The following is a 22,705-nucleotide window of genomic DNA, read 5'->3' as shown; positions in this document are numbered from 1 at the left end:
TCAAGTTAAGATAAATGTGATTATTAAGCCATCTTTGAAACGATAATTTTGTGAGAACTGCTTTAAAGGTATTACTTTTTTTTCATACAGTACTGTGAAAAAGTATTTTCCACCTTTTAGATTTCTTCATTTTTTCCTTATATGTCAAATGTATATCTTTCAGATCATGAAAAAAATGTCAGTACTGGACAAAGATAACCCAAAGATAACCCCAAATTAAATTATTTTATTTATTAAGGGAAAAAAGTTATCCAAATCTATCCAAATCAACCTGTGAAAAAGTAATTGCCCTTAAACCTAATAACTGATTGTGCCACCCTTGGCAGCAATCAAGCGTTAGCAAGAACTGGCAATGAGTCTCTCACATCGCTGTGGAGGAATCTTGGCTGCTGCTCTTTGAAGAATTGTTTTAATTCAGCCACATTGTAGGATTTTCAAGCATGTACGGCCTCTTTGAGGTTATGCCACAGCATCTTAATCAGATTTAAGTTTGGATTTTGACAAGGTCACTCCAAGCCTTTGTTTTAGTTTTGGTATTTTTTAGCCATTCAGATATCCTGCTGTATTAAGTGAATCAAGTGAGCTTGAACTTCAGTGTATAAACTGATGACTGGACATTCAGGACCTTCTGGTAGAGAGCAGAATTCACAATCAATTACAGAACATAATGGAGGCACAAGCAGCAAACCAGCCAAAGAGACCAGATTCAGATTAAACGTTTAAAGATAAGATGATGAAATAGGAAGTACATTAAATATGAAAACGTATGACAGACACAATATCACTGCACTGTCCCAGTTTTCCACTTGGAACTCTTGGATTGCATTAGCACTATGGGTAACTTGCACATATGTCAAGGCATCTAAGTGTTTAACGACACACAGCCCTTTTAAATTACAGCTCCACAGTAAGAGTATGCATCCTAAACATGTCCGAAGTGCACATCTGTCACCCACTGACTGCATGTAATGCATTGTCACATGAAACAAAAAGTGCAAACTGCTGAGTGGTTGAAGTCCAACATCAGGTAATAATAACAAACTACAACTTATTGTTGGGTTTCCACAGTTTGCAATTGCTTACACAGCATTGCTAAAATGAGGTGATGCAGCACAGCCTCTATTCTAAGGTCTGAAGCCTCTTTTGTCCTTTGATAAGTGCTCTGAGCGATTAAGTGATAAAACCTGGTGTATAAATGAAGTCCATTTAAACATGGCATTTTACCTTAAAAAGCATACATTTTGCAGAAACAATAACTGTTTTCAACTTTAAAATCTGATGTTAAAACTGCTACTTCTCATATCTGAGTTTCAATCAATGATTAGAAAATGATGCAAGAAAAATTCTCACCAAATTTGCAATAGCAGAAGAAGAGCAGTTCAAAAATATATCTTAACGATAAAAATCAAGATGAAGGCTGAAGGCAGAAAATGCACCTCTGCAGACATAAATCACAGGATCAAGCTTCATAATGCTGCATGTTTAATGACATAAGCCTGCGCAAAACCCTTGAAATGATGAGCAGTAAACTCAAGAGTTATAAAAAAAAGCAGGCCTTTGATCAAGACTCTTCTTAGACATCTTCAGACTAGAACTGCTTAAGAGACCCATCATTTTAAGACAGTCCTTAATCACCAGAGATGGCAAACGTGGACAAACTCATCATGCAGATATGAGACTTTGGGCCATTCCAGAGGAAGATTGCCACACTTGATAGTTTTCGCTTTTGTACTTGTTGGAGTTGTTTTCTTAGGCCACACTCTGGATCACTGGTGCTGGAGTCATGGATCTGAGGGCCTCTGGGAGGAATGTGGATGGAGTGATGTCAAGGTGCGGGACGTGACCATTCCCCACTCAGAACAGTCTGGATCTTTCAGCCGTTGTGAGAGATTTGCAGTGGACTGGAGCGAAAGCCAAAAGAAATATGATGAACCTGACTGGCAGCGGATTTCTAATGCAACCCAGACGGTGGCGTGCGAAAGCAGATGGGTGTTAACCGCACTACTATTGTTTTAAAGGTAAATGGTCATTTTTCCCCCTATTTCTCCAATGATGTTATAGTATGATGCCATATATCTTTAAATTGATTTTACAGCTGTTGTAATTGAGCTCATGGGTTGCGTTTGCATTAGACTGATTCATGTTTTGACTACTTGAGAAGAAACTCATTGCATCACATGTAATATTCATGTGATGTTGTGTAACTCTGGAACATGACCTAATCTGTCCTGCAGCTAAAAATAAAACAAGTGAGCCATGTTACCATGAGAGTTTTAAAGAAATCCATTTTCAGTTGTGAAAAGAAGTGTTTTCCTGGATCTAAACTTTCCAATATTGCCCCCCTTGCTATTCTCGTCACACACATTCGTTTGTGTTCTTTGGTTTTTACTAGGTTTATTTTACTGTTATAGTCATGAAATCACAAAGAAAAACAGTGTTAATCTTTGTGTTTCTTGGAATTCCTTCCCACCTAGTTTTTAGATCCTGGCTCGCCGACCTGAATCAAGTTTCCCTGGCATGTGGATTTTTCATTGGAACTTTTGTGACAGGCTACCCAGCTGTCAGGTTATAATAAACCTATGACAATAGGTGCACCAATGACAACACATTTTTTTCTTTTCACCAACAAATCAATTTAAGCATACCCCTCTAACTCATTGACCCTAGATGACATCACCGACTGATTTATGGACCTTTTTGATTGTTCGTTTAGCATTTTAGTCATTTCATCACTCTTTAAAAACAAGATATCAAATCACTGAGGATATAAAGTAGCAACTTACAGGGTAGCAATGCCTAAATCTTTCCTTGGATTGTCATCTGATTTACTTTAAATTGGAAAATAATTTATAAAATGATCATGATTTTGTACTAAGTAGGGCTTAAAACTAGTGATTCCAACTATAATCTCATAATCAAAATGAATAGTGACATATCAAATCAAGTGAAAACTACACAATGATTTCTTTTACATTTTTATACTTTTATTTTTTAACTAGAGAACCCCCTGTTGGCCACTAGATAGAATGGAGGTTTAAGGAGCCCTATTCTTAGACTTAGCAGCTATCTTTCCATCTTTTACACTAGGTTGTTGGCTGCGAAAGATCAAATCTACCCTTTGACGATTAATTTAGCATATTTTGTCACATATTGTCTCCTTTGTTGTGTTAGACTGATCCGCTTTCAATGTTCTGCTAAAACATGTTATTTTCTTTACGTAGTGATTGAGTTCTTTGGGTCCAACAACAGGAAATTTGTGGCCATGGTGATTTGAACTTCCTACTCTATTGGCATGGTTATCCTGCCTGGCTGGTCTGGCTTACTTCCTGTCCTCCTGGAAGACTCTGCAGCTGGCCATGAGTCTTCTTTGCATCCTGTTTATCTCAAACCATTGGTATGAATATAATTTTCCTTCAATGTGACACATTCAATGCTTAATCTTCACTTCATATTCACGCTGAGTCCAATAGTAAGTTGTGTTATGTTTGTTAAAAGGATTGTTCCTGAATCTCCACACTGGTTGTTTTCACAACAAAGAACTACGGAGGCCATGAAAGTTGCTGCAAACAATGCTAAATACAATGGGAAATGTTTACCACATGATCTACCAGAGGTATGACAACATTTTTGAACAACTGTATAATCTTATTAACATAGGAGATGCAATTTACAAATGGAATATTTTAACAGTCTATTAAAATGTTTTTAGATCATTCATTAGGAGTAAAAGAAGGAAGTACACCCAATTATGTCAATTATGGACTTGTTCAGGACACCAAATATAAGAAAAAACACTCTAATTTTAATGTATACTTGGTAAATCAGTCTGAAACTACAATTAAGGATTTTATGTTTTTATACATCACGATGGTACCATACTATAATTCTTTGATCCAGGTTTACAAGCATGTAACAATATCTTCTTGGATTTTTTTCTGTGCTGTGGTGGAGCTTCCCATTGGGCTCATATTTTATCTGCTGGTCAACAAGGGTTTGATGCTCCCTCAGATACTCACTTTCACCACGGCCATTTTGGTTTTGAAATTGAAGGTGACAAGTGAAGGATGGATCTGACTGGGCAGCTAGACGTTTATCGGCTAACAGTTTACAGACAAAGAGTATAGGAGTATAGGAGCTTTTAGAGCTGAACTGATTTCACCCAGTGAACAACTGCTAGGAACCACTCACCAACCAGTGGTTGTATCACATTCACATTATTGGAGACATCTCAAAAGCAATGTGCACTTGCATCATGTGTGAAATCTCTGTAGGCAAAAGTCTACCAGTCCTTTCAACCACCGATATCGCCCTCTGTTGCCCATTAAAAAAAGAGCAGGTTTAAGACACTTCTATATTGGCTTCACTTTTCAGACCAATGTGGCTCTAACTTCCTGTTGTCAGTTTTAATTTCTCACAGAAATCTGGGTGTGTCAGTGTGTTCATCAGCTAGTGGCACTGGAGCCATTGTAGCCCCATTCCTGCTATACAGACTGGCCAGTATGTGGCTGGAGCTGCCTCTGGTTCTTTACAGTTAATTTAAAGTTTTTGATCTACCTGCGACTATTTTGTATATAGTAAAATTTAAAGTATTTAGCATATTACATATGTTATCTTTGTTTCAGGTGTGATGTTGATGTGGTACAGTGTACAGGAGATGTCTATAGTTGCCCTGCCAGAGATCATAGAATTGATTTGCAGAAATGTTTCAGGATAATGAAAAATAAATTTCAAAACATGAAATAGAAATGTGCTGAAAAAAACACTGGAGGAGGGAGGAAGACAGCAGAAAGAAAATCAGTGTTTGATGTCTAAGAGACAAGAGTGTGCTTAAAAAGCCCAGTTTTCCAATTAGGCATTTGCCGCAGAGAGATTCATGTTCGAAGTCCTTCATTTCTGTTTGTGTGCGCTTTCTGACAGGAAGAAAGAGAAATCGAAATATGCAGAGGGAAACAGCTTGATGAAAGTCTGACGCTTCACAGAGAAAAACATTAGTGGATTTTTTTCTGCAGATGTCCTGTGTTTACAATACACTGAACAATAGCTTCACAGCCAGTGAAAAGTTATTTAAAACTGCCGTGGTTGTGCAGACTTGTGTTACATTCATATGAAGTGTTAACTAGAAATATAGACACTGTGAAGTGATGAAACACACAAGGGGTAAAGACAGTCAAATGAATAAGGGATCAGCACCTTTATGTCTCCTTGAGATAAAAGGGGTGCTAAAACTAAAAAAAAAACCCTCAGGTATTTGAGTTACAGACCCAAACACCAAATACGCAATTTTGCCAACATGTAGCCATTTATAAAACACTTTGGCCCCTACAAGAGATCCCAAGACCCTTATGTTGTCTAAGTACTATCATTTTTGTTCCTTTTATTGATTGTGTTTAATAAACACCTCTTTCATCAATTCAGCTCTATATTGGTTTATCTATACATCCATCCCACTACCACAACTCAATGAACCTGGTTCTGAAATGCAGATGTAATAGCTTTCTTTTGTTACTTTCACATGCACTGTTTACCCGCCTGTAACCCTGTTCCAATGTGATTGGTCATTAGAGCTACATATAGCTGCATTGAGCTTTGTGAGATAGTGTTATCCTGCTCAAATTAGTCATCAGAAGATTGGTATAATGTAGTAATATAGGGATCGACATGTTCAGCAACAATACCAAGGCTATGGCATTTAAACGTGGTCAGTTGGTACCAAAGTGTGCCAAGAAAATATTCTCCACACCATTACACCATTATATGTTTATATAACCTTATATATAAAACACTGTATAAACTAAGCTTTTAAATAAAAAAAAAAAGATATAAATTGTTATTCTCCTGGGCTGGAGCTTCGATGTGTTCATCAAACAGACAATAATGGAAGAAACTTTAATGTAGTTTTTTGTTTTTCTGCTTCTCTGAGAAATCTGCACATTCCATCATCCAGACAACAACACGCTTGATTGTTCATTTAAAAAAAGAAAAATCAATACTGTATGTATAATTGAGGATGGTTTTGTTACGCCTTTTGTTCCACCGAAGGTTTACCCAGAAAGCTTTGGAGCAGCCAACAAAAGCTGCCCCACATACATGGGAAGACATGTAACTATAAATTGTGCTGAAAATCAATGGCATGCGTGAGAAATGGGATTCCCTCAAGCATAAACAATGCTGTGAAAAAAGAAAAAAAGAAAAAAAGAGGTGACTGAGAAAAAATGTTTTCTCAACAAAACACAATCTTTAAAGACAATTATGTTTGAAAGTGGTGAAAATAATGAAAAGAGAAGATGATAGATTAAATCTGTGCTGCCCGATAAACGTGGGAATTATTTTCTTGTATCAAATGTGTGATTAGGAAACTGTGTCTCTCACATAACAAAGATCCACTGACCTGTTAAATGAGGGCAGAGCGGTGAGGGGGCTTGAAGAGGGGATGAGTATGTGAGTATTAAGTAGGCAACTATGTTTAAGAATTCACTGCAGAGAACAATGTAAGTGGGGAATAGATTCGATGAGAGCTGCAGTCCTACTGAAACAGCCTGTTTTTGTAGGAAGGAGCTTTGCTGTTATTTAGAAAACAACTTTGAGGTTGGTTGTTAAAAATGCCCGAAGAGGACGAACAAGATAAGTTAGGGAAAGTCATCAGACAGTGGAACAATAACAGACTGGACTTGTTTGAAATTAGCCAACCCGACGAGGTGAGGAACACAAAATATCTGTGTTTGTGAAAGTTTCTGTATTTTCTGTCAGTGCCACAGTTTTAGATGTAGTTTCAAAGATAAAAATGTTTTTCTACTTTTAATTATTGGTGCTATTTGATATTATAAGACACAGACATGTTACTTTAAAAGCTCATTTAAAAATGACTAATGAACAATTCAGTTAGCCGATCAATAGAAAGTATTTAGATAATCAGTTTTTCAAATTTATTTATATCAAATTCTGGTGTTTACTCTTAAATTTAAAGCTTCTTAAATTTCTGGATTTACTGGTTATTATTACAGAAGAATCAGCTGTCTACTTTTGGCCGTTACATTTCTGGTCTGATCAGATATTTTGCCACTAGCACATTCTTGTTGCGGTTTCACTTTTTATGTTCCAAAACAGGAAAATTATCTGTTGTAAAATAACTGAAATATTCGTGGTTAATAGGGAAAATGTTTATTTATATGTGTGCTATATTATATTCACCCACCAGCCACAGTTTTCAAACCACTGAAATATGAAGTTATTTAGTTAGTATGTAGTTATTCTTTTTACTGAGCTTCACTATGTCTGAGCGGTGACCAGACTTTAGCAGCCAGTGGCTCTGTGAGAATGGACTTTGATAAGACAATCTGTGATGGCAAGAGAATTGCATCTCCAAAACAACGGGTCTTGTGACGCAATGCTTAGTGCCTACCAACTGGGTAAAGGAATAAGAGATGGGTGAACAGATCCAAAGCTCTGCAAAAGTAGGCTGATGTTGTTTAATCCTGCAAAAGAGCTACTGTAGCCAAAATTGCAGAACACACAGAAAGTCTGTGTTTGAAAATAGCCCCAACATTTAAATACAGAAGCTTCCGAGGGCCTGTTTAGCTCACTGGGTTGAGTCTCTGCTTTTAATCATATTGCATAAAGTTACTGTAGAAGCCTGGGTCTGACTCTGCCCTGGGGCCATTTATTGCGTGTCTTCTCCTTGCTCTTGCTCCCAAATTTCCTGTCTTCTCTCCACTGTCCTATCAATTAAAGGCTAAACCCCAAAAGTATATAAAAATACAGAAGCCTCTATTCACTTTCATTATCACTTAGTTCGAGGTCACAGAGGGGCATGGCTGGAGCATATCCCAGCTGTCACTGGGCAGGTGCAGGTGGGGTACACCCTAGAAAGGTTGTACCCCAGGGAAACTGGAGTATCCAGCCTACACAGGCACAAACATGAACATGCAAACTCCACAAAGAAAGGCCTCAGGCTGTTAGTAACAGTAATTTCATAATTTCAGTAAAATGATAATTTTCTTTTTCCCCCAAATAAATGTCACATATTTGTTTGTTATGAGGTTAGAAAACAACAGAAGACACCACTTAGGGAAATTATAATGTCTATTTTTATCTGATTAAGTTTAACTGGTGATGGAAATTACAGTTGGCTGGAGTCACAGGATACGTGGGTCTTCTTCCATCTTAACAACATGTATTTATATACACAATTGCTTGAAATGATGATCTTGGAATCTGCAGTTGTTTTAAAAAAGGCTCTAACAGACCTTCACAGGGTGTGTATATCTACTTTTCCATCGTTCTGAGTATTGGTCAATCCACTGAGTGCTGTCAAACAAATCTTTTTTATGCTTTTCGAAGAAAAACTACCAGTCGTACCTGATCATGATTACTAATGAGAAGTTAACAGGCCTTGGCCTTGGCAACTTTAAAGACATTGTGGAAACTCCAGCATCACTTATTAAAATTATTATTATTTATGTGAGTGTATAAAGAAAATCCAAAATAAATTCAAACTTTCCACCCAATTCTTGTTTTTTAAAGTCATTAAAGATGTATACTGTATATTTATTCCACCCTGAAAAAACAACAGCTCAACAAAATCATTAAAAGCCTAAAATTACCATAAAATTAATTGTACATAAACTTCAGAGCACAACTGTATAGAGGACAGCAGAAACTGTAAATCTTGCTCTGCTCATTTAACTTACATTTAGCGTAAGCTGTAGTGCCTGTTTCTCTCTGTGGGGCTATAACCAGCTGATCACAATTCAAATGTTCCCTTAACTCCAAGCTCCAAGTCTTAGAAAACAGACTTTTTCTCAGTTGGAATCCTGTTTTTAGCTTCAGATTTAAGGGGTCGTTTGTTTTGTTTTAGACATGAGGAGCAGCAGGAACGGTTCTCAGGGACATTCTGAAAGCTTTTTAAATTCCTAAATATAAAACAGCTCTTTATAAAGACTAAATTGGTCCATTCCTTTTCAAAGTCTATTCACCTTCACAGTTAAGGAAGGACACAGAAGGATAGAAAAGCGTGGTGTTTTTTTTTTTATGCAATAAAAAAGGTAAATTTAATGAACAGAAAACACAGGACACAGTTCAAAGCTGTCATGTATGACTGGTTACCCTGCATATACCCAAGCCGCTGGTTCAAACTTCATCTTAGTTCTTTCACGACTGCAGTAATATGAAAGGCAAACACGCAAAACACTCTAAAAACGTCACGTTTCTTGGCAGAATCTGGAATTTCATGGCGTGATGCGCTTCTACTTCGAGGATCCTGCTGAAGGCAACGTGGCCACGAAGTGTCTGCGCGTCTGCAGCAACTCAGTGACTCGTGAGATCATTGGCATGCTGTCAGAGAAATTCAGGCCCGACATGAAAATGCTGACTACTAGTTATGCCCTGTATGAAATCCACAACAACAGGGGTAAGCAATTAACTCAAGAGAAAACAGGTGACGACACTGCATGTTTCTGGCTGCTTATTTGCTTTTATAGTGGCATGTGTGGGTAATACTGAAATGTCAGTTTTATCATTATGTTAATATTTTTAAAACAAGATATAAAGATATAAATCAAGCACAGCCACGGGCTCTAGTCGCTTATATGATTCAGTAACTAAGCTCTTCCTGCTTTCTATGTTTTGTATGGAAGAAGAACGCAAGCTGGATCTGAATGAGAGACCTTTAGTTGTGCAATTAAACTGGAACTCAGCCAACAGAGAAGGACGCTTTGTGCTCAAGAAAGACAAGGACAGTGTGGAGGTAACTCTAACACCCATCGAACCTGAATTATAACTGTAACGTACTGTCTGACACCCGCGCCATCGTTTTATGTCTTCAACAATAAAGGAAAAGTTCGAGGAGAAAGAGAAAGGAGGCTTCATACAAAACTTTAAGAGGACGCTGTCAAGAAAAGGAAAGAAGAAAGAGAGGAACAGCAACACAGATGACAAAGCTTCAGAGGATGAGAATGGGTAAAACGTTTCATTGTTCGCAGTTTTTACTTCTTATTTGCCAGACTACCAGTGTCACACCTACCGAACCATCAGAATAACATCCTCTGCTTTTAAATTATTATCCAGGCCAGCTGAAAGTTCACTCAACAATGACAGCATTTGCTTGTCTAACATTGATGCACAAAAATCTTGCACAGAAAAGAAAAGACCACAGAGGCAGGCTGCTGCAGGTGAGTAATCTTAACACTAGAGACTGGATCATAAATGTCTTGGACACTGTCTGGCATATTTAAATTCTAAATCCAAATCTAATCGTGAACTTTCAGATCAAGCTGGATTACCGATTGGCGTTCAGTTCTCTGATAACTGTGAGTATGAAATAAGCATTTTATAGTTTGATACAAGGCATTTGCAGACTCTCTCATAATGTCCTCCTGCCCCCTGCTGGTGTCTTTTACACGTTTAGTTGCAGAGCCCTTCCTGTGTGCAGTTATAAATTACACCAACAGCTCCACCGTTCACTTCAAGCTCTCGCCTGCATACGTCCTCTACGCCGCGTGCCGGTTTGCTCTACAACGCCGGTACGGTCAAGACTCTCGAACCTCAGAGCACGCAGACAGTGTAACCTCGATCAGTAACAAAATGGTGTCGATGACAGGGAAGGTCATCCAGGCAAGTGTATGACAGATTCTGTGACATTTGCAAATATTAACTTCAAGGAAATGTCACTTTATTGTTTAATTTAAATTATGTCTACAGTCAAGGTGGACTTTCAGACACTGACACTTCCGAATCATGTTTGCAGGTGTTCTTTAAGTTTGCACGATGCTCATATGTGGGCTACATTTACCTTTCCAGAGGCAGCAGACCATTGGAGGGGCTCTCGCCTTCTGGATGGCCAACTCCTCTGAGCTGCTAAACTTCCTCAAGCATGACCAAGACCTCAGCCCACTGACACAGCAGAGCCAGCTGGACTTGTCCCACCTGGTGCACAAAGCCTACAGGTAGACACGACACAATCAGGCCATAGCCTTCTGTTTGACTTGAACATGTCATTTTCTTAATTTTTCCACTTTGTTTAATATGATCTAAAGATGTATTTTTATATGTGGTGATACAAGTAAAAACAAGAACTTTAGAGAGGACTTACTGTGTTTTTCATTATATCTGCTGTTACACAAGTATAAGGACACGTTTCTGAAAGTTTTTTCTTCTCCTGGCAGTATGATGCCAGTGAGAGGGAATATAGCCCCTGCCCACCTGCTGTTTAAAACTTTAAAATCTTGTTTGCATGTTTATGCGCAACTACATTATATTTTTGTATCTTATGTATGTTACTCTGATTTGATCTAATCTTATGCATAGTGTATCACCCAAAGTCTAATTGTTATACTTTTTACTCCAGTTGTCTGCTACGGTGTCTGCAGAATGAGCTGAGGAAACATTTGCCAACCTTTCTGATTGATCCTGAGCAATATGGTTCCCTGCCAGCTGGTATAGGTGCAGGTTTGGTTATTAAATTAGCATATATATATTTTACTAAGTGAACTGTTTTTGGATCCTTGACTTTACTAAACGGTCTATTTTCTGTCTTCCTGTTGCAGAAATGGTGCTTAACACTTTGATGAACACCATGTCTCTGTTACGCCGTTGTCAGGTCAACCCTGCCCTCACCATCCAGCTCTTCTCTCAGCTCTTCCACTACATCAGCGTCTGGCTTTTCAATCAGCTCATGAGCCCTGAAGCCAGCACCCCAGGCCTGCGCTCCCACTACTGGGGAGCTGCTCTCCGTCAGAGGCTCACAACCATCGAAGCCTGGGCAGAGAGACAGGGCCTGGAGCTGGCAGCTGACTGCCACCTGGGCCACATCATCCAGGTATGCATCTGTTTGAATACTGTTAAAACAGTAGCACTTTTTACCAAAACTAAAACTTTCTACCTCAAAAATGATTTAAACCTGAACCAGGTTTTATTCTCTCTAATATGAAGAGCTTTCGACAGATGTATTATTGGCTTTAATTTACGGCGCGTTTCATTTGGTTAAAGCCGTTAAAATAGCATTGCCTGGCTGTTTCTAGGCAACCACCCTCCTGACCATGAACAAGTACTCAATGCAGGATGCGAAGGACATCCAGACAACCTGTTTCAAGCTGAACTCACTGCAGCTGCACATGCTGCTGGCTGGCTACCTCTATGCAACCAATGAGCCACACATCCCCCCTGTGAGTACCTTCAGTCTGCTCTTCCACTTCCACTCATGCTTGTAAATCCTTGAAAGAAAAGGTCCAACTCTAAAGATCAGTTAGTCAAATTATGTGAAACACATTTTCACGTGACAGAGAAAACACTACGCTGGCATAAAAATAGGGTTAGTGTGCCTTGCTGAATTAAAAGCTTCACCACAGAAAAGGAGTGCTGCTGTATAGACCTGTGTGAATAATTAATGGTGAATAATATGATAATGAATAATATATAAGAAATAGTAAATTGAGCTGTCATATTACTTTATTCGGGAGTTTGAGAACAAATGTTTACGCCGACTATCCATCATGTCCCATCATGCTCGATCAAGTAACAGCTCAGAGAGATACCAATTAATGCTTATTAATGCTAAGTAACATACAACAAAGGCAGAGGACAGGGCTATAGCTTTTGTTGTACGCCTAAATCAAAAAGTCAAAAGCCACCAACAGTGCAAACACAGCAAAGTCCAGTTTAATGTCTTGAATTGGCTGAAGTAACCCCTTGCAGTCTCGGGAAGCACCCACCACACCCCTAATAATCCATAACTTAAAGCTTTAGTAAAATCTGTGAGTTGAAAATGTGTGGCGGCTGTAGCTCAGGAGGTAGAGAAGGTCATCTGCCAATGGGAAGGTTGATAGTTTGCATCCTAAATTATCCTTGGGCAAGATACTGAACCTCAAGTTGTCTTAACTGGAATGTAAATATTAGAAAGAAAACACTTAAATAAAAAAAGAAGTGCTTTTGAATGAGGCAAAGATTTACAACATAAACTGGGGAATTAGCTGAAAACTCTTCTAACAGAATATATTCAAACTTTTTAATGCTTCTGAAATCTATGAAAATGGACTCGCTTTTGGAAGCCAGCCTCAAGTGGACATTTGAGGAACTGCAGGTTTTTTTTTTGGTCCTTCCACAGTGGTGTCGTTGTTTCATTTGTATAAACTAAGTCATCGAAAAGTCCAACAGTTATATCAACACCTCTAAAACGTTCACTCTAAAAACCGCCCCATGGTAACGTTAACTAGGGTATGATTTACTGCATCTAATATTAGATTGTGTTAGTGGTTCGGGCACCTTAGGAAAGACTGAACACCTCATGTGTGAGGTATTTTGAGCATGTTTGACTGGGAGGAGACTGAGCAGCAGATTCGCGATGTGCGAGAGAGGTTTTGCCTCTTGGTTGGCTTGAGAATGTCTGGGTGTAGGCAGTACATGAGAAGAAGAACTGAGCATCGTGAGGCGGACATGCAGCAGAACAGAGGAATAGTTTTAGCTAAGACTTACAAGATTATTAGAAATAATTTTTTTTACAGTGCATATAAAACAAAGCATTACATCTGTCCAAAAACTAATTTTAACTAAGCAATACTGAATATACAGTATTTTAACTATATTAACTGTAACTGATAAATCTTTAACTTATATTATTTCTGCTGTTCTTTATAACTAGCACCAATACCTGCTCCATTACTATAGTTGCCTGAAGGTAACAGCACTCATTTGCAACTGAGGTCCGAGGTCAGGGTCCTTTTCCAGATTTTGAGTCCCAGCCGATTGGATATCCGTTTCCTGAAGCCTTGCCACATAATGACTAATGGCAACCTACTCTATACAGCACATCGACCTTTTCCTGAAATATTTCAGCTGCGTGATCCGCTGCCTGTCCTCACTGCAGGATTTGATCAATGCTGTAGTGACAGCTGCCGAGGCCTCAGCAGATAACCTGATTCGGAGCGAAGGACAGGACATCCAGCTGGAGGAGAGCCTCGACCTCCACCTGCCCTTCCTGCTGCCGGAGGGAGGATACTCCTGTGAGACTGTGAGAGGAATCCCTCAGGGGTTTAGAGAGTTTTTGGAGCCAATGTGCCAAAAAGGTATGGATTACAAAAATTCAGATTACGGTAAGCGACTGTACTTAAACCTAAAATGGGATCTTTGCTTCACCATATTACATCCTTGTCTTACAGGTCTCTGCTCTTTAACACCCCAGCCAAACTCCAAAGGGGACTGGACCATTTATTTCAGCGAATCTGACCCTTCTGTAGAGAGTACATATTTGGTAAACGAAAACAAAAAAGAAACACATGGCCCAAGATGTGTTGAAATATGATTTTACTTTGACTTAAGGGTGCATAATTTCTTCTTTGACAGGCAGCACATAGGCAGCCAGATATTATGACGATCACACTGAACAAACCTTTGAACAGTGGGATGGGGGTCAGCATTGTAGCTGCCAAGGTGACCGTTCGTTTATTCCTGACTATTTCTTAGTTTTTAGCATTTTAGTATTCACTATTACAGATGTCAAAAAAATGTGCAAACCATTCAGTAAATGAACAGCCTGCCTCTTATTTTGCTGCAGGGAGCTGGGCAGTGTACCCTCGGGATCTATATTAAATCCATCGTCAAGGGAGGACCGGCTGAAATGGTGAGAATAAACACAGTTTAGGTCCATCTTTGAAAAAGAGCAGCAGAATTTTCAATGAACTGCGTAAGTACGCACTTAATCAAACTGTCTCTTTACTCTGTCCAGAATGGCCAGTTAACTGCTGGAGATCAGCTGCTCAGTGTGGATGGTCAAAGCTTGGTTGGTCTCAGCCAAGAAAGGTAGCTACTGCACACCAGCCAGGGAAATGTTTAGCTATTCTTATCTTTTCTTTTTGAAAGCAGGACGGTGGTTAGTCTAAGCTGAAAACTGCAGGAGAGATCATAAGTGAATAAGAATAACCCTGACTTATTCTCTTTTACAATTAGTGAAACTTGTACAGACACTGATATTCCCATCATATAATGTCATATTGAAATAACGGTTTGGCCTCCAGTGATTAATATATTGCTTTAAAATCTCGAGATAAAGAAAACTAAAGCTTTTTCCCAATTTGAGTGATCCTGACTTCTGACCTTGAAGCATTACATACCAAAATTGTGTATTTTATCATGTTTTCCCATATTAATAGAGCAGAATAGACTGAAATCTTTGGCCTCTGCAGTCTGTAAAAACTCATGCTTCATGCAGTGTGTGATTTTCCAAAACTTTTTATTGCGTCACTGTGACAGTGTGGGGCGTAGTCTTGAAAACATAAATAATAAAGTGTGTTGCTCTCTCTGTTCCCTTTAATATGATACATTATACTGAATTTCATGAACTATTTGTCTTCTTTCCCCCCCCAAAACTGCAATGTAACTATTAGATGCACAGCACAGGTTAGCTAGTTGAGAGTAGCATGTTTTTAACTTTACAAATGCCAAAATTTAAGAGTGTTTTAGCCAAATTTAAGTATTTAGTAATTCTGAAACAATCTCTAAACTGTGACATTAATGAAAAGTAACCTTATTAATCTTACACTGGTTTAGGGCAGCAGCAATCATGATGCAAACTGGCCCCATTGTGACCTTACAGGTTGCAAAATTTGCAGCGAGTTACCACGGCCTAGAAGCCCTGCTGAGAGAATCCACCCCAGAGAAGACTACAGGCAAGCACCAGTACACTCAAATCAAATCTCAGCTTTTTTTCCATTACTTTCTACCTTCTTTTACCTGACAAAGACCTTTTCTTGCCTCATAAGGGGAGAGAGACCGCGCTATGCCAAACAATAAAGCCTGCATAAAGTACAGCACAGAGGACCACAGTCCCTCAGAGCAGCTCCATGGAGGCAATCGAAGGAAGAAACAGCAGATAATGCAGAGGAACAGACAATTTTATCGCTCCAACCCCAACATGGCCGGTGGGCGCTCTTCTCCTGTTGTCACTTTTTGTTGCTGAGCGCTAACCGCACATATTTCTTACTGTTAAATATGCATAACATTGGAGAGCGAGTCATAATAACAGCTGCAGTACTTTTATTTTCTTCTTATTACAGCAGACTTTTGCCTGGAGGATGGCGATAAACTTGTTGACCCTTTCACAGGAAACAGCACCGCTTCTGTGTCCACTAAAAATCTTTGTTCTGATGTGAGATTATTATTAATATTATCGTTGTTGACCAATGTTTTTAACACATTTTCAGTGACTTGTCAGGCCATATACATTTAAACATTTAAGGATTCAGCGTAACACTTTTTCCTTTCTTGTGGTCAGAAATTCCACTGGGAATACTTGACACTACCGAACCCTAGATCCCAGGACAGGAATGTATCTGAACCTAGCAAACCACAGCAAACTTTCCAAGTGTCTTTGAAACCTTTAGCTGGACAGAGCTCCAATAGATCTCTAAACGTCATGGTAAGTTTTGGTGTACCAAGACATTAAAAGAAATGCATAAGGAAAGTCATAACAGTACAGCTAGAAAGAATTACATTAAAATCTCTTTATTTACCCCCCTCTAGCGCCAAGCCCTCTCTCAGGACAACTTGTGTACAGACAGTGGACGCCCCCTGCTGGACAAAAGTCAGAGCAAGTGGACACAGAAGGATCAGGGTGCAAAGCAAACTGAGAACTACTGCACGGCTTTCCCTATCCGCTCTTGTCTTTCTACTCATGACATCCTCTCTGATAACAGCTCCCCCACAAATCAGCAGCAGGTCAGCCATGTAAGCTGTGCCGGTGTCTGGAGAACCCCTTTTTCACAACACTCAACATCCACACCTTCAATCCAGCCGATACGCATCGACATCCCCCTAACAAGAGCAGCAAGCCACCAGTCAAATCCTCCACTCACTACTTTCCAGCAGAGTTCTTTGTCGCTGGCAGTGAAGATGAGCCGAACTCTTCAAATCAATGGACACAAGCAGAATCCTCACAGCCAAGCTAGTAGTACTTCTGCATGTCCAGTATCTCCAACTAAGAAGCTACTTCAGCCCTCACTTTCATCACAAAAACTCAACACGCACAGAGATCAAGTAGCAAAACCTCAAGTGAGTATCACTCCAACAAAGCATGTTTCCTTCCAAGAACCTCCCTGTCAACAGAAAAAGAGCACAGGTCCAATGAAACAGAAAGACCCTCTGGATATGTCTGATCCTTGGAAGAGGGAAGCCCAGGAGAAGCTGGAGAAGCAGCAGAGGTTTGAAGCGGTGGAGTTCCTGCAGCAGGAGATGCAAGAGCTTCAGGCTAAAGCTAAGCGCACAGCGGAGGAGAACGACCGACTCCGAAAGCTCAACCTGGAGTGGCAGTTTCAGAAGAGGCTGCAGGAAATTCAGCAGAGAGGAGATGACGAGGATGAAGATAACGATTTGGACATGATGGTGATGATACAGCAGCTAGAGAACAGCATGTCACAGGCCAAGGTTAAAGAGAAAACACAATGAAAACTTTACTTTCTGAGCCTGTTTTTTGTGTATGCTGTTCATACACTGTTAATACACAACACTGTTGGAACCTCTTCCGATTATTATTTAGGTCACACAGCTCGTCTAATTTAAAGCTGAACACAGTGACGCCCAAAAGTTTTTGTGGTATTAGGTAAAGTGTATTAAAGGGAGCCTAGTATGGTAATTTATTCTAGGACTTTAGTAGAGAGTGTTAAGAAAAAAATCATCTTTAAATTATTTGTTTACATACACTCTTCATGTACATAAATATCATAGCAAAGTGGGGCTTTGAATGATTTCTTTGAATGGTTCTTTTTCCAGGGTGGAATGATTCAAAATACAAGAATTCGATGGACTTTATTTTGAGTTTCTCTAAACCACACGGTTTATATACCGAAGTTTAAATACAGCCTTGAGTATACATAGACTCTTAAGTTTTGCTGATGGTTCCAAGGCCTATTAACTTCTCATTCATCATCATGGTTGACTACAACTAGAATTTTCTCTTTGTCAGTATAAAAGGGATTTGATTGACGGCACTCATTGGATTGATCAACGTGAAAGTCTAAAGAACTCAGTGAAGATTTAAGGAGAACTGTAGCTTTACACATGTTGGCAGGTATTTTGGAGCCATTTCTAGGCAACTATAGAGACCAAGATCATCAGTTCAAACAAATGTTAATGAGTAAAAGAAAGATGTGTCACCACTTTGGTCTGGAAGAAGACCCAAATTGTCATATTTGGATGAAAGGAAACTGGTTAAGAAACCACCAAGGCTCAACCCTGCCATGAACTGGAAACTGCTGGAACACCAGCGTCACTGTCCACAGTGAAGCCAATTTTACATCCCTACGGATGTAAAATTCACCTCAAATCAACAGCTAGATGTTTGAAGTTTGAACAAAACTGGGTGCTCCAACAGGACAATGATCCCATATACACATAAAAATGGTTTTGGAAAGGATAACTCAGGCTAACATTAAGCTTCTGGAATGGCCTTCCCATTCCCTGATCTCAACCCCATTGAAAATCTGTGGATTAGACTTAAAAGCCAGGTTTGTGCCAGGAAGCCAGCCAGTTTCAATGAACTCTACCTATTCTGCCAAGAAGAGAGGTCAGATATGCAGCCAGATTCATGCCAGAAACGTATTGACTGAACGTGTATGGTCAAGCTGCGACTTGCTACTGGACATTTCAATTCAAATTCAATCTTACGCACCCAATTCTTGATGTTTTAAGTCAATAAAGACGTTTGCTGTACAATCATTCTACCCTTGGAAAAAGAACATTCCAAAGAAAAAGAAATTAAAGAAAACATTAAAAAGGTCAAAATTACCAAGAAGTTCATGTCCATAATGAACCTAACCATAACTAACATATCTAACCATAGCTGTACATGCATACTTCTGTAATGATAAATTTACTTGTGGATACAACTAAAAAACACCCAATAATTTGCATTATTGTCTTTTATTTCCTGGTTCAGAACAACACAAGAAGCTCTAGTGGGAAGGACAAAACGGAAAAGCAGACGGGAACTCACCTCTCCAAAAAGGAAGATGAAGAAAAGAGAGGTAATCCTTAATTCACACATTAAAGAAAAGTGAATGTTGTTGTGTCAGTTTTGTTTATTCAGAAAAGTATGTGTGCATATCAGCTATGTCATTTGATTCTAACTGGGAAAATGTCCATGTTTTTGGCAGCTCAGCGATTAAGTGGATTAGCTCATGATGTTCATCAAGCAGCATCAAAAGAGTGAGTTGACACTTTTTTTGGCACACAAAGCGGAACATTAATCTAATTCCGGGGTGGGGGAACTCCAGGCCTCAAGGGCCGGTTTCCTGCAGGTTTAAGGTATGTCCTTGATTCAACACAGCTGATTTAAATGGCTAAATTACCTCCTCAACATGTCATGAAGTTCTCCAGAGGCCTGGTAATGAACTAATCGTTTGATTCAGGTGTGTTGACCCAGGTGATATCTAAAACCTGGTGGACACCGGCCCTTGAGGCCTGGAATTCCCCATCCCTGATCTAATTTAACAGGCAGCTACTAATGCCACATTTCTTCTCAAGAAGACTTAATGATACATCTGCACACAGTGGTGCAAAATAGAACGGAATAATATCCCTGAGTAAAATAAATCTATAAAGTAAAGTCCCCTTTATAAATACATTCTAAAACAGCACAGGATGTTTGTTTCACCCGTATGTGATATAATTCAGGTATCTCTCATGTGATGGTTGTATTTGCAGAAACCAGGAGGAGAAAATGAAGAGAGCGTCGGCTCCTGAGAAGCTAACATTCAAGGAGCGCCAGCATCTTTTTTCCTTGGCGTCCAGTTCATAAACAGAAAGCTCAGAAGACAGAAATGTTTAAATAAAAAAAAAAAATGTAATTATTTCCTAGCATCATGACAGCATCTATTAATCAAATGTCCCAAGGGCAAAAAGTGGGTAATTTTAACACAATATTGTTCAGCACTGTTGTTCCTTCTTGTATTTTCTTAATAGGTAATAAAATGTTCATTTAGGAGTAGTTAAGGCACTTCTTACATCATTTTCTTATTAACAGTAACTATTTGCTGCTTCTTTTAGTGGAAGCAGTTAATCAATGTTACTTAATGCGCTGATAAAACTGCACCACTGCCTTCTCTTGTTCGTGAGTTTCAATTGAACCTTGCCGCAGTCTACGGATCTCGTTGATCGCGTCAATCCCAGAAATCTTCCTGGTCTTCACCAGGTAGCAGGCCAGCATTGTCCCTGTTCTCCCATGACCATGCATGCAGTGAACTGCCACACCCTGTAGAAAACAATACAATCATTATTTGAGTCAGTTATCTATAAAGTATCCCTGAATATTTTGGGGGTTATGGAGTATTTCTTCTAGGCTTGCTGTTCCCAGAATGGATAAATTATATTACTAATGCCATGTAATACATTTTAAAAATAATCTATTATCCCCCCCCCCCTTTGGGCTCTTGGCAGAGTGTAGCACTTAGCTATGTTAGGGGAAAACCTGCAAAAGAAGACGTTTGTTTACAGGAATGAAACTTAATGTCAAATGTTTTAAGTTACAGTACTGAGGTAGCATACAACTGTTAAATGCATAACCATCCATCATGCACAGCCTGTCACCATCTGAGATCTTACCTCACCCTTGGAGTTGCCCTCTTCCACAATAGAGAGGAATCTATCAATCTGATTGGGTGAAGGAGGAGTAAAGTCAACTATCTTGATGTGGTGAAGCTGCAACTCTGGGCATGAGTCATGGTTGGGTGGTTTCCTCTCACAGAGGCAAACCAGGTGCTTGATGCCATTGTCCACCATATACCGGTATTCACATGGCATCCTGGGCATCGCCAGTCCAGCCAGTTTGCCTGGCTCCACCCAGGAGAAGTTGTGTGGAGCAAAGGAGGCCATACCTATTCAACTGAGTAGAGGGCAGAGCATAGGTTTATTTTATAAACATTCAGTCTATATTAACAATATACGAAACAGTAAAATAAAACCATAATCTTAGTCTGAAACTGTTGATGTCACAAGTGGGATTCGAACCCTCACTTCCAGGAAAGTGTTTTTATTTATTTATTTATTTATTTATTTTTATCGTGTCACAACCCGCCTCAAATTGTCTCAATCGGGACACTAAAAAATGATTTGATCTTTCTGAGGATAACATGTAAACTTCACATAGATACAGATAAAGCAACAACGACTTTTACATCTTAAATATATCGGTAAACAGTCGGGAAAGAGCGCTAAAATAAGATGCCAAGAGTGACACTGTGCAGCTGTCTACTTTACGTTAGCATAATGCTATTGACTAGGCTAGACAGTCCAGTGACTCATTGAGGGATTAGTTTAATAGGGTTACAAATGTAGCATTATACGGCACAGGTCTGGTACGGAAATACACTTCAGGCCTTACCAGACTTTACCTGTTTGTCTTCAGAGATTAGAAAAGCAAGTGACAAAAGGTAACCCCTAGCTAAACTTTAGCAATGTTATGATGAAACTAAGCACCTCGCAGATTTGTAAAGACAACTCGGGCGAGGAATTCACCCTATAGCAATTAGCTTCCCTATAGACAATGAATGTCTATTACCTGTCAAAAAGTCCTGAGAATTACTCACGGTTTACTGATGAATGCACTTTAGGGACTCTTGTTCAAACCGCCTCACCCTGTCTGTCAAGCTAGTTACTACGTTCGCCGTTAGCACGTACCGTAGACAACTTAATAGCAGCTACTTCACAATTTCGCTGATAACTACTACGATTCTACAAGAGTAAAACTGGAAAGACACGTTATCTAACCAAGGCTAGATTGTGTCTGTTGCAATGCTAGGTATGACGCGCCAGGCAATCAATCAATTAGTGAGAGAAGCGGCTGTCAAGTTCTTCAATGAAAATCATCTTACTTGTTGTAATGGATATTTAGCTGCCTGCTAATGACAGAGAAGATTTCTGATTTCAGTTCAGCGCCTTCACAGTGGGATGAATTGTTGTTTTAGTAGCACAATATACAATAACACAATTATAAGTGTGCAGATTGCTATGATCGACTTTAAAACATGGTCTAGCCATTTCTGTTTATAAGTCAGGATGGCCGAGCGGTCTAAGGCGCTGCGTTCAGGTCGCAGTCTCCCCTGGAGGCGTGGGTTCGAATCCCACTTCTGACAATAACCTTTTTACATTTTTTGATACAAGAATCTGGTTTTATTTCACCGTTTTGTTTATGATTAATGCTGACTGACTGTGAAGGTTCTCAGTCATTAATGCTGACTGACTCCTTGTTTGTGGCCCATAGAATCAACCCACACTGACAAGCTAAAGTTCTGGTTTTGATTCAGTGACCTTAATGACTCTGTTATGTAGTGTTAAGAGACATGGATTTTTTATGTTAAAGCTAGCTAGTCTACAACTTTTTATTTTACATTTTAAATGCAAATAATAATGATTTAAAATGAAAATTAGGAAAACCTAAATGTAATCCATGCAGTTGCACTTTCAGTACCTGCAGAGGGCAGCAAAATAGCTACACTGTTACCATTTTTAAAAAGTAAATGTCCTTTAAAGTTGCCAAACACACTGCTGGAGCCATTTTAATGAACTTGTGTTGCACTTCTCAAACTTTATTTTAAACTGTGGTGGAGATGTCAAAGTTTGGGATGCCAAATATTACAAAGAAATATTTCTAAAATCCTTTTTTCATGAGAGTAAATGTTCTCTTATGAAACCGGTGTCAGCTTGACTTGAGCATGCAGATGTGATGATG

At 39.2% G+C, this 22,705-nt stretch overlaps 3 protein-coding genes and 1 non-coding gene across 8 annotated transcripts; 3 read left to right on the top strand and 1 right to left on the bottom strand.

Moving 5' to 3' along the window:
• The first annotated feature begins 83 nt into the window (after positions 1-83).
• oct2 (organic cation transporter 2) lies at positions 84-3,356 on the top strand. The gene is given in 4 exon segments (XM_040041631.1): positions 84-1,708; positions 1,710-1,991; positions 2,294-2,305; positions 2,428-3,356. Coding segments are annotated over 4 exon segments (507 nt in total). The 5' UTR covers positions 84-1,640; the 3' UTR covers positions 2,573-3,356.
• On the top strand, positions 3,278-19,809 carry LOC120739748 (afadin). Its single transcript, XM_040041619.1, is given in 26 exon segments — positions 3,278-3,310; positions 3,312-3,394; positions 3,496-3,613; positions 9,214-9,406; positions 9,633-9,742; positions 9,830-9,954; positions 10,063-10,166; positions 10,263-10,304; positions 10,403-10,608; positions 10,795-10,940; positions 11,342-11,442; positions 11,541-11,812; positions 12,015-12,158; positions 13,856-14,054; positions 14,148-14,239; positions 14,332-14,418; positions 14,543-14,608; positions 14,714-14,787; positions 15,535-15,653; positions 15,747-15,905; positions 16,041-16,132; positions 16,259-16,402; positions 16,507-17,406; positions 18,917-19,004; positions 19,134-19,185; positions 19,684-19,809. Coding segments are annotated over 26 exon segments (3,828 nt in total). The 5' UTR covers positions 3,278-3,292; the 3' UTR covers positions 19,778-19,809.
• Positions 19,044-21,788, bottom strand: dusp23b (dual specificity phosphatase 23b). Of its 5 annotated transcripts, none has more exons than XM_040041625.1 (3): positions 21,536-21,788; positions 20,581-20,860; positions 19,044-20,230 (listed from the first exon to the last, which is right to left on the bottom strand). In XM_040041625.1, the coding sequence occupies exons 2-3, from the start codon at positions 20,848-20,850 to the stop codon at positions 20,045-20,047; spliced, it is 456 nt and encodes a 151-aa protein (XP_039897559.1). In that variant the 5' UTR covers positions 20,851-20,860; positions 21,536-21,788; the 3' UTR covers positions 19,044-20,044. The 5 variants fall into 5 exon arrangements, with proteins under 5 accessions (XP_039897559.1, XP_039897560.1, XP_039897561.1 ...); XM_040041626.1 differs by having other exon boundaries at positions 20,581-20,852; XM_040041627.1 differs by having other exon boundaries at positions 20,581-20,852; positions 21,564-21,788.
• Positions 21,789-22,026: 238 nt separating this feature from the next.
• On the top strand, positions 22,027-22,109 carry trnal-cag. The gene has a single exon. It is a non-coding gene; the product is annotated as a tRNA-Leu (tRNA).
• The last annotated feature ends 596 nt before the right edge of the window (positions 22,110-22,705 follow it).

This window comes from Simochromis diagramma, unplaced genomic scaffold, assembly GCF_900408965.1.
Source record: "Simochromis diagramma unplaced genomic scaffold, fSimDia1.1 OVJJ01000304.1, whole genome shotgun sequence".
Taxonomy (NCBI): Eukaryota; Metazoa; Chordata; class Actinopteri; order Cichliformes; family Cichlidae; genus Simochromis; species Simochromis diagramma.
Note: the sequence above shows the minus strand (reverse complement) of the source record. Positions and strands in the feature narration are given on the sequence as shown.